Raw genomic sequence first — 16,055 nt, 5'->3', positions numbered from 1 at the left:
TTAAATTTATTTATCTATTTCAGCTTACTTCTTAAATTTGATTTTTTTTCCAAAACTATTTATTTAATTTCTTTATTGGAGTAAACCATTTTCTGAAAAATTTGAATTAAATATATATGTCATTTGTCTAAAATGTTTACTTTAGTTCTATATTCTACCAATAGATGGCCCCAGCAGTAAACAGAATATATTCAAAGTCATGTCACAGGAATATCGGAAAGTCAAGGTCACTATCATGAAGTGGAGCGGTGACTTCACACTTTCCAGTGAAGTCACCGCTCCGATAAATTTCAGTGATATGCAATTCAATGATATTGTCATGTAGATACTTTAGTGTGGAACGCAATGACACACACAAGAAGTAGAGCTAAACCAATTTATTAACTCAACTCTAAACTGAGAAACAGTGACTGACAAATCTTCTGCTTTATACTAGCAGGGAAAGTTTCAGAATACTTTTCTGGGGACAGTGAGAAAATTCCAGAGCACTTGTCTGGTAAACTAAAGAAATGTCCAGTATCTTCTGGAACATTAAATAAAGGAAAACATAAAATCAAGGAATTAAATATTTACATATACTATGAATAGCATTGTCTCAAGCGGGATTCGAACTTACGGTCTTTTGATTATGAGACCAGTACCATGACCATTCGGCCATGGAGATTCGACTGTCTTTCTTCAATGCGGCAATATGATAATTCGAAGAATAATCGGTCCGTTCACTTTTCAACTCATTCACAGATTTCTCCTTTTCTGTTTTGTTCCATTGGACAGATCATATCGATTGTTACTTTCTATCGTGATCCAAAACCTGTAATCGAAATATCACCAGTAAGATCATATCAAGGATTTGAATCACACCCCTCTTTAAAAAGTATTGCTAACTGGTATTTGTGATTTTATGATATTGGTTGCATAATAACCGCTAGTTAAATATTCGTCATCCCGAGGGTGAATTACTAAAACATCGAATTACTAAGTCGCATGCTTTATTCTACTGATCCGAATTATTCAGGACCATCAATAATAAAATCCAACAAAAAGCAAGACTAGCAAACATGCCAAGAGTGATTTGCAATTTTTGTTTGTTTGTCGGTGAATACTGTTAATCTTAAACTTGTGAGTGTCTTGTCTTAAACACTTCCGACAGTTTCATAGTTACTTTTAAATGTTTCAGCAAAAGACGAGGCAAGTTAAAACAGATTCATGATTTTTTTTTTTTATTCTCCATTACAAACGGTGAAATTGTATCATATTTTCTTTCGCAGTGAAGAACTGAATTTTCTTTCATTCCTCCATCTTCTTCGCACTTTCGCGGTTTGTGAGAAGCAGCAGTGAAATCCCTGAAGTTCCATCTCAAGCGTGTTATCGGTAAGATTTTTCTGACTTTTGAGGAATTCGACTCTTTTCACATAAATAGAAATTTGCCTCAACTCTAGATTATTGAGGATTATTCTGACAACTTTTTAAAAACCTTTTTTCTTATCTGAAATATCTTTATCACACTCCTGGGGGTACTTCAAATATCGGAATTTGAAACTTCCAAAATAGTGGTTGGTTCTTGCCACTCTGACGGATACGGAAATCCTGTGTTGTCAGTTAACCCCTTCTGATGAGGGATTTGCCCTCGTACAGGAAGAATTATATTGTGGTCGGTAATGACCCTTAGGAATCAACCTTAGTTTCGGCCTATGCTCTCATGGGATAAAATCGTTCAAATTTATCCGAGTGCCTTTGGGTGGATAGGAGTAGCTGTTTATGGTTACCATGCCTCCTGATGACTGTAATTCTAAATCCAACTTTCCTATTCTTTTGAACACTTTCTTACTCTTGGCTGTTTGATTTAATGGAAGACACAACGAAGAAAACGAATTTTTCATCTTTACATTTTTTGAACAGTTTTTGCTCTGCTTTCTTCACTTGTTTTGTCATGCTTTGAATGAATCGAGTCTTTCTATTTTTCTTTTGTTTTATTAAGAGCAGTCACCATCATTATCTTCCGACTTTATTGCCGAATGCAATCTTTTTCTAAACGCAAATGTTTTTATGTGAATTCAAGAAAAATGGAGACCAAGCGACCGAATGGCAAGCATAAATTTCAAAACAAATGAATAGAACTGAACAGAACTGAGCAAACTCAAAAAATTTGGTTACGATTATTTGGAATTGAAAAATAAGTGTCTTTATTATTTGAAATCCTTAAGTTTATTTGAAGTAAGGGAATATTTAATGATGATGAGTTATAAATTTGCTGGCCTAAGTGAAGATTAGTGTGCACCAGCCGATTGTCGCCAATATTGCAACCCATCGGATCCCTCTTATAGCAACCGTACTGCTGTTTTGTTTACTACTTTTTACAATGGTTGAGTTGTACTTAAACTACAAATAAATTATGAAAAATGTTAAATTAAAAATATTAAAAAAATATCGATTAAAGATTTTACTTTTGTTATTTATTATAAAGAAATTTAAGCTTATAATTAAAAGTTATTTTCTTCTTTCTTTTTTTAATGTGAATACGAACAGAAAATATTTATTCTTTTGCAATTTTTAATTGTCAGTATTCGCTTTAAAAGAATCGAATACTGACATTCTCACTTTCAAAGACAGCTGCAAATGGAATTCTTCGCAGTTCTCGTAATTCTTTTGGTGTTATAACGGTTGGTTCCCTTCATAATTTGTTATATCGGGATTATTTCGAACCTGTAGAATGAAGAGCGAGTTAAATATGCATACATATATATTTTACGAGTTAATGAAATTAGGAAAGGATGCTTGTTTGAAATTTTGTATTGAGAATGGTTTGATATCGAACCGGCAGAATGGATGGAAGGTGAGTGGAATATATTCTTTTACAAGTTGATGAAGGTGGGGAAAGTATGTTTGTTTGAAATTTTGTATGGAGAATGTTCCGATTGCTTATTTCTCCGTTTTTTTCTTTTCTTTTGGTTATGTACTGTTTCTGTTTTCCACACAGTCTTTATGTTCAATGTGCTAGCGAAGCTACTAGGTTCCCGCTCCCGCTGCTAGCGAAGCCGTAGGATGTTTTTTTAAGTTAAAAAATCCTGCCCGGTGCCTTCTACAGATGCCGAAGGCATCTGTAGAAGGCACCGGGCAGGATTCCCTCTGAAATCCGTTCGTACAACATCCTTCATTCTTTCTTTTCAATTGATTATGTACAGTTCATGTTATCCACACAGTCCTTATGTTCAATGTTCTAGCGAAGCTACTAGGTTCCCGCTCCCGCTGCTAGCGAAGCTGTAGGATGTTTTTTTTTAAGTTAAAAAATTCTGCCCGGTGCCTTCTACAGATGCTGAAGGCATCTGTAGAAGGCACCGGGCAGTATGAAAAAAAAAAAATACTTATCAGTAAAAAGTTCTAATTAGATGGCGGGAAATAGTAACCGTAACTGTTCCGCGGAAGTATTTGTTTATTTTGTCCGCCATCTTTATTGGCGACTTGGCATTGTTGGCGCAGCTGGGTGCACACTAAAATTCACTTTTACCAATTTGCTAATTAAATAGGTGAATTATTACTATTTTATTTTACAATTTTCATTTGAACCATTTCGGAATTATTTGGGAGTACATGATCTAGCTAAATATATGCTTATATTCTGATTTTTTTGCATCTCTATATCGGTACAAGTATTGAATGATTTCTTGCTGTTTCATTTTATTTTGGATTTTCCAATTATTGTTTATCATTTATTTTAAAAAAATAGTGATAACAGCATTAAATGATTAATTGCTTTGAAATGTTTAGGAAATATAGACAAAATGATACTTTTGTTTAAACAAAATTTCTTGCATATCTGTTGAGAAATTTGTTTTTAGATAAAAATATAAACTAGGCATTTCTTTAAAAAAATGTACTTTAAAAAATAAAAAATATATATTTTTTAAAAATTAACGAATTGTGGAGATCTTTAAATTTAATTATGCAATGTTTATTATAAAGTTAATGCTTTATTTATTTTCCCTAACAGCAGCAACTTATTTATAACACTATTGTTTTTGAGTATCATTTAAGTATTTGTAAAATGTTGATTTTTCACATCCTGGATTACCTACTATAACAGTATTTGTGAAGTGATAAAGGTTTTTTCTGACCTTGCTTTTACTAATCTGATAAATTCAAAATGATTCATCATATATAGAATATCACATTTAAAATTTAGAACGTCTGATTTGACAAGTTTGGTATATTTTTAGGGATAGATACTAATTAACTAATTGCGTAATTTATCTCGATAGATATAGTTACAAAAATTTATTTGATATGCTTTTATGAAACTTTGCATCAATATATATTAAAAATAAAACTTAACTATTCTCTTCAAAAAGAAGTAAATTTATACCTACTTTTTGTATTGAATATTAACTAACTAAGCACTCTTTTAAAAATTATGTTCAGTTAGTTATTATATTAAATTATTTGGAAGCTTTTTTTTATTATATAGTAGCATTTGCTTTATATTATTATGCTATATCCCCCAAGGTCATCTTTTACTTTAAAATTTTTGATTTACTCTATTTGCTGACAAATTAATGTTGTGTAAGTTTTTGGGTTAAAACATTTTTATGTAAAAAAATATAAACTTGTCATTATATGAAAATGTATTTTTTTCTTATAATTTTTTTCTTATGATATTTACCAACCAAAATTTGAGCTTTCATTGTTTATTAAACAGATTTAAAAAATAGTAAAATTTCCTATCGTAAAAAAACATACGATTAATTTAAAGGCTTATTGATCTTATTACATGAATTAATTCTGTTATTAAATTTTAATACTACAATTTATTTTAATGTAATATGTATGTATTCAGATAAAATCCATTTAATCCTTTAAAAAATATCATTTTTTATATTTTTTTAGTAACAAATTTATGCAATAAAATTATTTATTATTTAATTTTATATGTCTATACTACAAATTATGCTTGTTTTGAAATTTATAACTTAACACATTTATTATAGATTTGTAACATTCATATATTACAATGAATATATGAATTCACAAGTATTTCTTACCATTTATGAACATGTAGATATTAGAAAACATATTAATTTCAGTTAAATAAGAATTTATAATAAAAGAAATTGTTGAACTTATGTTTTGCATAGTTTATTTAATGTCTTGAGAAACATGCTTATGACCAAGTTCATCAATATTTAAATGTTGTTGCTAAGCTTCTGCTTGGTACCACTTCTAATTGGAGCTAATTTTTTATTTCTAAATTCAGAAATCATATAAAATATTAATAATTTTTTTAATATGTAATTTAGATTAATAGAAGTAATTATCAATTATTTTTATTTTGAAATAAGGATACAAAAATTCCAATTCTTTGATAAAGATTGGTATTGGTGCATGCAAAATTTTTTCTAACAAACAAAATTCTTCGTTTCATTTTCTGAAATTCTTCGTTTCATTTTAAATTGAAGGCAAATAATTTGGAAAGTTTAAGATTGTAATGTTACTTGCTTAACAATTTTTGAGGTAAATTGTGTAATCTGATATAATGTGTTTAAAAACATACTTAAGAACAAAAATCTTTAATATTAACTGTAAAATTTAGTGAAAGACTTTTTTTGATTCATTTCTATTCATTAGTGCAAATTGCTGTTTTTGAAGAAAGAGTGTGATGTAACAATTCAGTGTAAAATACCTTCCATTTAGATGTTAAATGACCTACAGTTTTTAAGGTATGAATTACCTCTATTGACACTTACTTTATTGCATAATTATAATAAAAAATTGTTCATATATAATTCTAATTGCATCTTCTAATGTCCTCATGAAATCAGTAAATGTAATAATCTAATAAATATAACATTTTTTAATTATGTAATATTAATTTTATCTGTATTTCAGAAGCTCGTGAAAATTTCTGTACAAATAAAACAAATTTCTTAAATATTCCCAAGGAATAAAAAAAAAAAAAAAAAGCTAGAAGACTTTCAACCGATAGGAATGCAATTTATGTAATAAATAATATTAATAAATGAATACAATATCATATTACTATTTAGTGAAATATTGACTTGGGCATGGTAGTTAGTCGCCTGCAAAAATTCTTTAGTTTAGAAGTAAATTTCGAAACTAATCATTTGAAAAAAATCAACTAGTCCATATTTAATTATTATGATTGTTCTTAAACATATCTAAAAGTAAAATCCATGGATTTGATTTATAAAATGAGATAAGAGAATAGCTATATTTTATGCAATATTGCTATATTTTTGGTGAATTGCTTGGCATGTGATTCATCGAAAATCGCTGCAATTGCATATAATTATCCAGCAATTGTAAATCTGAAGTCTCAGTACACATTACTGAAATGTATTATAAAGAATAGTACAATGTTTTTCTCTGAAATACCAACTATTTAAAACCTATTATGTGACAGTTCTCAATATTGCAAATTAAACTTGCACAATATCTGTTTCATACATCAATAACTTGACAAATATTCAGTATTTGAGAAAAATGTCACACATTCGAAAATAGTATTTCATGAGTAATGTTCATTCATGTGCAACAGTTTAGGTAGAATTTCTATTTTAATTAACAGGAAAACATTTAATTTCAATGAATTTTTGTAAAATTATACAAATTTTTATTGTATAACATTTATGTTATACTATAAATATTTTTTTTTTTTTTTGAAAAGGTCTCAGAAATTAGGATTTATAGATAAATAGGGAGACTAAATAGTTTTCAGCAGATATAGGTTTGTTGTTATTTAGTATGGTTAATTATTCAAAAACTAAACAAAATCCTTCTATGTCAAAAATATATCGTGGAAATAATGTAGAAAATTGATTTATTGTATGAGTTTGTTATGCTGATTTTTTTCAGATTACCAATGATATTTGATTACCATTTTTTGATTGTTTTGTAGATTTAAGAACCTTGATAGTAATTTAAATTAAAAGCTGGTTCTATTAAATATAAAAATAATTTTCTGATCTAAGAAGTATAAATTGGAGGGTAACATTTAATTTTCTTAGGGTCAAATTATTTAGGGACCCTTAGACAGTGCAATGCTCGTGAACCAGATTTTCAAAAGCTAATCTTTTTTATTGATTTTAATTCTGATTAATTAAATTGTGTATTAAAAAACAGTTGAAGTGGCCTCACCAAAACTTTCACGCCTATTCTCTAACTCTCTAGTAAAGGTATTAACCCCCGCCCACACCCTCAAAAAAAAATGTGTGAATTTAGCATTTTTACTGAATTTATCGTATGATCTTTGGCGAGTTTTTGGCATTAGACCCTGGAATGGGGTTATTGATCCCATTCCAAGGACTAGCATATGAAAATCAAATTTTATGTTTTAAACGCCAAAATGTTTCACAGAACAGCAATTATAGTCCCAAAATGATAAATTTTAGTAGCATTTCAGATTAAAATAAAGATCAGGTATCTGGACTAAACATTTATTATCAAAAATTACTATAAAAAAATCGGACCGCTTTAATCTAACAACATATAAATAGAAGTTTACAAAACGCACTGGCGAGCAGTGAAGCAAATCACGCACAGACATAAAAAAGTACAATATCGCCCAAATGCAACACAAAATTATATATATATATATATAAATCATGCATTTTAGTCATTGAATTTTTGAGTAAACGCGTTTATACACTACCTGGATAATGAAGACCGCTGACTTGCAATTTTAGATGTTTTGTTAAATATCTAGAAAATTGGAATTATCATGAAACTTTAAACGCGTAAATAATATAGTAGACATCATATATTTCTGGGACCGATTTTTTCCCCCAAACCCCATGGGGGGGGTGTCCATCAGTAAGTTGAAGAAAAGCGAATATCTTTCGGATGATTACGCAAAAGTTTCTAAACTTTAGCACATGATTAAAAGGGCATTTGTAATAAACTGTGTTCATTTTTATGAGAATAGTTTACTCGTAGAGAAATTAAGGTTTTCATAAAAATAATTCCAAATTTCACCAAGTTTTTTTTCCTTATAATTTGCAAAGTTTTTAATACAAAAAAAAAAAAAATCTTTTCAGAAACCATGACAAGAGACATTGTACACAATAACTTGTAATCTGAATTAAAGAAAATACTAAATATTGGATGAAAAATGAGCAGTTCAATAATGTTTCACTGCGCGTGCGTGAATGCAATCAAAATGTAATGTCCATAATGTATGACTTGAATGTTTGGAGCAACTTTTGTGAAAGTTTCAAAAACATAGTTTGGAAACTCTGCAAGGGATCGCCGATAGAATAAGCTGGAAATCCGTTGTTTACAAAATGAAGAGATAAAAAGAGGAGCTGTATTACTCAACGGATGTCTGAGTAATAATGTCTTGGAAGGTGCAGCCTTCATTGATTCTTATCTCTAAAAATAGTCTATGAAAAACATGGGCAACATACTGTCATTACATTTCATTTCTTGAAAACCTTGTACGTTTCTTCTTTTGAGGATTTTTTTTTCTTTTCATTTTTGTCTGTATTGTCTCGTACGGAATTCCTGACTGCTGGGTAGAATTTATGTAAAAAAATTTAGCTAAGTTCAATGGATGCAGAGCTCAGAAAACGAAACCAAATATTTTATAAAATATCTTTATTAATGTTAACTAACTACTTATGAGCCATTCCCTCAGTTTCAGGTAAAGTTATAAGCAAGCCAACTAAAGAATGAATGAAACTTAAGTAACAACTAAAAACAGAAAGAGACTGTCTACTTAGATCTCTTATTTACACACTCGTGCATGATCAATTGAAGCTTAATATATAAATCATGACGTCATACAATTTACATTGAGTTAAGAATCTTTTTAGCAAGAATTGCTATGAAATTGGGTTGCTCAGGAATCGCATTCGTATGAATGATTGCAAACTGTAACCATTATGCAATTTGGAGGAAACCTCCAAATTGCATAATTCGAGTATTACTAGTTCTATACAACTACATAATTCGAGAACTAGTAATACTCGAATTGCATAATTCGAGTACTACTAGTTCTACACAAAGATTAACTGTTAAATGGGAAGGCGAAAAATTAGGACTTAACTAGGGAGGTGTAGTGTACGAGACCGAATATGATTTAGAAATTTTTCAACATATGTTGTCATTGAAAAGAGAATTGCCTTTGAACATACAATTTTTTCTCAAATTACATGTTACAACAAATAATTTTCTTGAAAAAACATATTGCATTTTACTTCTTAAATCGTATTTATTTTCTCTAATATACAAAGGTATATAGAAAACAATAAAATGGAAAATGGAACAGTTATATGAATTTAAAAAAAAAAAAAAAATGGGTAAAATTGACTCTTTTTTATTAATTTTTTTATTGGCATTATTTCTACGCAGAAACTTGTGAAAATTCGTTGCACGGTTTTCAAGGGCTTTTTAAACATACAGGTTAAGTACTAGTATAAAAATCAGTTTATAAATTCTCTAGATATTTCTGTTGGTATATTAATATATTTTAAAAACATTTCTAAATACATTATCACTAGAAAAATTAATTGTATTTGAACATACATATCAGAATCAGTCGAATGCGAACTTTCATCGAAAAATTCTGTACAATTATCCTCATCAATAAAATCACTTTCTGCTTCAGTTAAAAGTCCCTGGAGCTATGTTTCATAACGGGGATCAGTAAGTTTGCTGATATTTCGAGGACCAAGTTTTAAACCACCTGCTAAGCTTTGTGTAATACTGGAACACTAAAAGGGAGGAGTGGTCTCTCACATTCGCGCACAGAAATAGCTGAAATATTTTAAAAATCATCCGCTGAAACCGGTTGAAAAAGTTCACGTGTAGTGAAAGTCACGAGACAAGAAGTACCAGGTTAATCCATTAGCTAAAAGTAGAATAGGGGTGACCGAAATTCCAAACTTGAAGGCTCAGATACCGCACATTCCCAGTTAAGGGTGAAAACTATCAATAATAATAAATGGAACTTGATTTCTGGTCATGGCAGGCATTTAAAGTGAATTGAATTGACGCATGCTAATGGCATTCACATAGAACAATGCTATGCGGTGACTTATCTTTCGTTGTAAAAATAAATAAATAAATAATGCATAGTGCTATTGATTGTAGTTACTTTATTGACAGATTCCTAAATATCATTCAGGTATCTGTAATCTTATTGATTGGAATGTATGCGTAGCCTTAATAAAACATTTCGAATTCTTTCGCATTGTTTCATCATTTCTAACGCTTTCTAGTTTCGTAGATTTTCTGTTACCATGAATGATCCAATTTCGTTGGCTAATGAATGAGTTAAAAAATATTTCCCTATTTCTTCCACTCCCCAAATGTTAAACATTTATTTTGGCATTGCTATAGTTCTGGAGATAAACGAGTTATAAAATCTAGAGAAAGTAAGCAATTCTCAATTTCTTAGTGCCCTATTCAAGCAGACTGCGTAACGTGTTTTTCTGTAAATTTTTGTAGAAATCGGAAGTCTTAAATTAAGGGTTTTTAAAAAATAGATGTTTTAAATGTTATTTTCTACGTCTGAGGGTGTAGTTCATAATTCATATATGTATATATTATGGAATCTTGAAAACTAGTGAAACTTACAGGTATATAATTCACAGATTAATCTAATGAAATATAATATTTCATTAGATTAATGAATTTACGTATATGTCACTTAGGAAACAAAAGTACAGAAATTTTTTGAACTTTAACTAATTAGGAATTGAATATAAAATAGATATAAAAACAAACAAAACATTGTATTAACATGAAACCTACGAAATTAAATAAAAAGTTTTTTAAAGCTGTTGCGAAGAAGAATGTTATGCTCACACATCTCGTCAATCAACTAAAACTTCAGAACCTCCCCTTTAAAATGATTTAAAAAGTGACTTTAAGTTGTTTTGTGGAAAAGATATATGTTTTTAAAATTAAGTTATTCTACTCTGATCATTGGACCGCGGTGGCCTGATAGTAGAGTCTCGGCTTTGTAACCGGAGGGTTTCCGATTCGAGACTCGATTCCTCGAAGACCGTCATGTAAGCGGGTCTGGTGCACGTTAAATCCGTCGGGACCAAAGTTCCGATCGCTGGTGTGGTGTGGAAGTTAGGAGAGGGGGATGCCAGCTCAGGTGTCTTCCTCGTCATCTGATCGCTGTTCAAAAGTACGAGGTCCATCTCAAAATAGCCATATTGTTTCTTTAAAACGAGGCATTAATATAACTAAACTAAACATCTACTCTGATCATACTGAAACTGAAGGTTAATCTCGCTGTTACTAAGTGTTATAAGCTTCTTTTATTATTTAGAAGTATTTAGCGATTTAATATCCCAATTGTAAAATTGCATTAATTATTTAATGTTATTTAGATTTAGAAACTACGTTCTGAAAACCCTTGATGAATGCCATAATTTTGAAGTATGCCCTGGTAATGAAAACGTCTACTAGTCATTACGTCTTTCTGACGGAAGGGGACAACCTTGAAAAGGCGAGACCGTTTCAACAACCACAAATCCAGGTTGAAACAGATCTTAGATGAAATTCCATGCCATGAGATAGAAAAAGTTGGAAAAAGTCACTACTCTTGTAGATGTGTATATACATATTTTTTTAACTGTATTTATTTATTGTTTATTTGTATATGTATTTGTATGAATATTTTTCATCATCTACTGGACAGAAAAATTTTATGCTTATGGTTCCCTTATGGATCGTATTCCCAGGATCAAAATTTAGATTCCCGTCTTTTGATTCTTATAATGTAAAAGCACAAATGTTAAACTGAAAAATTAGTTCCTGTGTACCTAAAAAATTTTATTTGCAAGCTGAAACTGAAAGTAAAAGGGGGAATGCATATAAATTATGAACTAGAGTGCTATCAAAACCAGTTGTTTTAAGGAAGGGCTTGATTATTACTTACATAATGGAGGAGTCGTGCGTCTCTGAATTATGTAGTCAAGCATTTCCACGGCAACAAAATGTAAAGGAAAATTTACTCCATCATACAAATGCGAAACCTTATACTTGTGACATTTGTAATAAAACATTTTCTCACCACCAGAATTTAAGAAAACATTTACGGACGCATACGACTGAGAAATTGTATGCATGCGATATCTGTAATAAAAATTTTTCTTTGGAATCGTATTTAAAAGATCATTTAAGGAGACATTTTCCTCTGCAGCATACAAAAGAGAAATTGCTTTCATGTCATATATGTAATAAAACATTTTTTAAAAATCGAAGTTTACAAATACATTTATCGAATCACTCAAAAGAGAAATCGCATGTGTGTGACATATGCCGTAAGGCTTTTACTCATCAGCACTATTTAAAGATGCATTTAAGAACACATGAAAAGGAGAAATCGTTTGCCTGTGAAATTTGTAATAAAACGTTTTCTCGGCCAGCGGATGTGAAGGCACATTTACGTTCCCATACAAAAGAAAAGCCGTTTGTATGTGACGTGTGCCGTAAAGCGTTTACGCACCAGCAAACTTTAAAGAGACATTTAAGGATACATACAGGAGAGAAACCGTATGAATGCGAAATTTGTAATAAAACGTTTTCTCATCGAAGTAACTTAAAAACACATTTACGTTCTCATACGAAAGAGAGACCGTTTGTATGTAACGTATGCAATAAAGCTTTCACTCAGCGAAATGTTTTAAAGACGCATTTACAGATACATATGAAACCGTTTGCATGTGATATTTGCAATAAAACTTTTTCTGAAAATTCGTGCTTGCAAAATCATTTACGGATGCATGCAAAAGAAAAACCGTTTGCATGCGACATTTGCAATAAAGAATATCCTCGACTGACCCATTTAATGACGCATTTACGTGCTCATACAAAAGAAAAACCATTTACTTGCGATATTTGCAATAAAGCATTTTATCGGCCCTCTCATTTAAAAAAGCATTTGCGGGCGCACACAAATGACAAACCGTATGCATGTGACATTTGTAATAAAACATTTTCTCTGCAACCGTATCTAACAGCGCATTTACGGACACATACGAATGATAAACCTTTTGTTTGTAAGATTTGCAATAAAGCATTCTCTGTGAATAGGAGTTTGAAAACACATTTAATGACTCATACAAAAGAGAAACCTGATATTACTGATGTTTCTGATGAAACGTCTTTTCTGCAACGCAATTTAGATATTTTTACAGACACCAATGAAAAATAAATCGCTTACATGTGACATACATGTATTGAAAATAATTTTTTTTTGGTGATATGTTGAAGAAAAATCGTTTTTATGTTAAATGTGTTGTAAAAAAAAAAAAAAAATATTTGTAGTAAATTTTTTATTTTCGTTCAAGTTTAAATACTGCATATATTTGACAAACCATTTACATATGACATTGTTATAGAACATATTCTCAAAGTCAGATATTAAATCACAGTTACTCATTTATATGAAAATGATACAATATACTTGTTAGCATTTCAAATGAAACATTTTCTTTGAAGCAAAATGCAAAGACACATGGCAGGTTGCAAATGAAATCTTGTTCATCGCATTATTTACAAATGCTTATGAAAGAAAAAGCTTTTATGCGCGACTTTTGCAGTAAAGCATTTTCTTACTAACCTCATTAAATAGAACATTTATTGATGCATGCAAAAGAGAAATCAAATGCACGAATGTGATATTTGTAGTATAATATTTTCTCCTCGATGCCTTTTTAAGACACATATACTGACCCATATTATACAAAATGAAGAAACCATACACCTATGATATTTATTGAAGCATATTTTTACTGGCATGTGCTAAAGAGATGCTTGATGTTACACCACGCTTGTGGCAAATGTAGCTTACAGACTTTAAAAAAAATTCCTTTAAATAAAAACTATGATATTTAAGACAGATTCATTTATAAATAAACCAGTTCCTATTTCTTTCTTTTTTTTTGGCATGCAGATTACTTGAGATATATATAACAGATTTCATCATTCTACAATATAACACCCTGCCTTTTTCCATTACTATTATTTTCTTTCATTTCAATCAATAATAATATGTTGCCAGATGCATATTTTTTTTTTCTAATGTTAAGAAATTTTTATGGCTGAATTTTCTGATTGTATTTGTTAATGCCTTCTGTGGAATGATTAAATGAATTGTCATGTCATTTGAGTTAATTATATGAACTTCAAACAAAGTATATTTATTAATATTAAAAATATTTTATTTGCATGTATTGAATAAGCCAACAAATATTTACATTCTTCACAGAATATCAAGGAAAAAGTTTTTTGATTGAATTACTGTGTGTATTTATTACATATGGAATAGATTTCTTATGTGATGTCTTTAGTCTCCTTAATTTTCATTTTAATATCAAAGGAAATTTGTAAAAGCTTATAACTACCCAATTTGTATGATTAAATAAATTATTTTATTGGTATATACTAGGTTTTGCTTACATTTGAACAGAGAAAACATTTCTTTATGCATTTAATTTGGTAAGAAAAAAATTGAAATGTTTATAATTGTTATAGTGATTGGAACTCTCAGTTAAATTGACTAATTTAGTTAAAAGTTAAGTTTGCTATGTATATATAAGAAAAATATATTATTACCTTGCAAGAATATCATCAAATATTTAATATCTGGATCAAGAAATACTGTACAAGTTCCAAAAACAGTGTAATATTTTGAATTACTATACAAATTGACATAAAAAAATTCTATTTATAGAAATTTCAAATTTATTAATACAAATATAAAATTTTGTAAATTATCACAAATGTCCAAAATATGACAGTTATTATATATTCGTACTGATAATGTTGGCTAAGGGCATTGCAGTCTTTTCCATAGTATACCATTTTCAATTTTTGTGACTGAAACTACAGTTGTAAAATGATGGCTTTCTTGATAGTAAAAAAATCCAAAATATATGATGGTATACTATCCAGATGAAATGCTGTGAATGTAGAAGAAACTTTAAAGTTCTTATTCTATTATGACCATATGCTCAGTACAATTATACACTGAGAATTACTTTTGTTGAATTCAAAAAATTATGATGCATTTAAATGGTTATTAATGTAAGAACTATGCTGGTTTTTTAAAAGTTGATATATTTCATTTATTTTTATGTGATATATATGAAAAGTTCGTTGGTAACTTTCGGATTCTCTGTATATTATCTTATATAAAATATGAAAGATTTATTTCGATACAAGTTTAAGTTTGTCTGTATGAATCGTATGTTGATATAAATGTTGTTTCTTATTTCTTTAAAAAAAATATGTTTGTCTTTTTATCGAACTTTCTTACAAATTGTGTGTTTATGATATTAAATGTGTTTTATTGTGCCCTAGCCAATGTACCTAACGTTGTGACTGTGTTTATTTGTTTTGTAAATACGAAAAACAAAACTCGTGTAATTCATTTCATGGCGAAAATTTTTTGAATTCTTATATTCAACCCTTTAAGATGTTTAAACAGTCTCCACCTTAAGTTGAATAGTTGTTAATAAATTAATATTAACGGTTTAAGATTAAAAAAAAAATCTTAGTCCCGCTGTTTGACAAGTTGACTATATATATATATATATGAATATGGAATATGAAATTTTTAAGATGATACCATCAAATGTAAGTGATTAAATATTTACCCTTAGATAGATTAACAATTTTATGAGAAAACAGTCTAAAAAGTTGTTTGGCCTTAGATACTTAATACTTTCTAGATTTGAGTCATGCAGATATAAATGCATAAAAATCCTTTGAAAATATTTTAATTTCGGGCAAATTTTGTGACCTTCATTCAAACTCTTATTTATTTAGTATATGTGTAAGCTTTAACCCATTCACTACTAACCCGTCCCAGCCTTGCCTTGAATTTTCTGTGTAAATAGTCTGTTTTGGAACAGATTTCTGTTCCGCCTTTTGCTTTCAATCCTCTATCCCTTGTATGAAAAATAGATCGGGGGCCATTGGGTCTGGTGCTAAGGTTTCGGCTTCGGAACCGGAGGGTTTTCAGGTTCAAGACTCGATTCCACCGAAGAACCGTCGTGCAAGCGTGTCTGGTGCACGTT

General features: G+C 29.7%; 1 protein-coding gene across 4 annotated transcripts; it reads left to right on the top strand.

Annotated features, from left to right (window-relative positions):
• Positions 1-2,140: 2,140 nt before the first annotated feature.
• Positions 2,141-15,174, top strand: LOC129972801 (zinc finger protein OZF-like). 4 transcript variants are annotated; one of them, XM_056087073.1, is made up of 3 exons: positions 3,358-3,524; positions 5,620-5,711; positions 11,358-15,174. In XM_056087073.1, exon 3 carries the CDS (start codon positions 11,912-11,914, stop codon positions 13,184-13,186), a length of 1,275 nt encoding a protein of 424 aa, XP_055943048.1. In that variant the 5' UTR covers positions 3,358-3,524; positions 5,620-5,711; positions 11,358-11,911; the 3' UTR covers positions 13,187-15,174. The 4 variants fall into 4 exon arrangements, with proteins under 4 accessions (XP_055943051.1, XP_055943048.1, XP_055943049.1 ...); XM_056087075.1 differs by lacking the exon at positions 3,358-3,524 and adding an exon at positions 3,590-3,641; XM_056087076.1 differs by lacking the exons at positions 3,358-3,524; positions 5,620-5,711 and adding an exon at positions 2,141-2,214.
• The last annotated feature ends 881 nt before the right edge of the window (positions 15,175-16,055 follow it).

This window comes from Argiope bruennichi, chromosome 6 (genome assembly GCF_947563725.1).
Source record: "Argiope bruennichi chromosome 6, qqArgBrue1.1, whole genome shotgun sequence".
NCBI classification, from domain to species: Eukaryota; Metazoa; Arthropoda; class Arachnida; order Araneae; family Araneidae; genus Argiope; species Argiope bruennichi.
The sequence above is the reverse complement of the archived record's forward strand: the minus strand, read 5'-3'. Positions and strand labels throughout refer to the sequence as shown.

Coding starts and splice junctions, on each gene's coding strand:
- LOC129972801 (XM_056087076.1), top strand. CDS start 11,912: ATGGAGGAGTCGTGCGTCTCTGAATTATGTAGTCAAGCATTTCCACGG.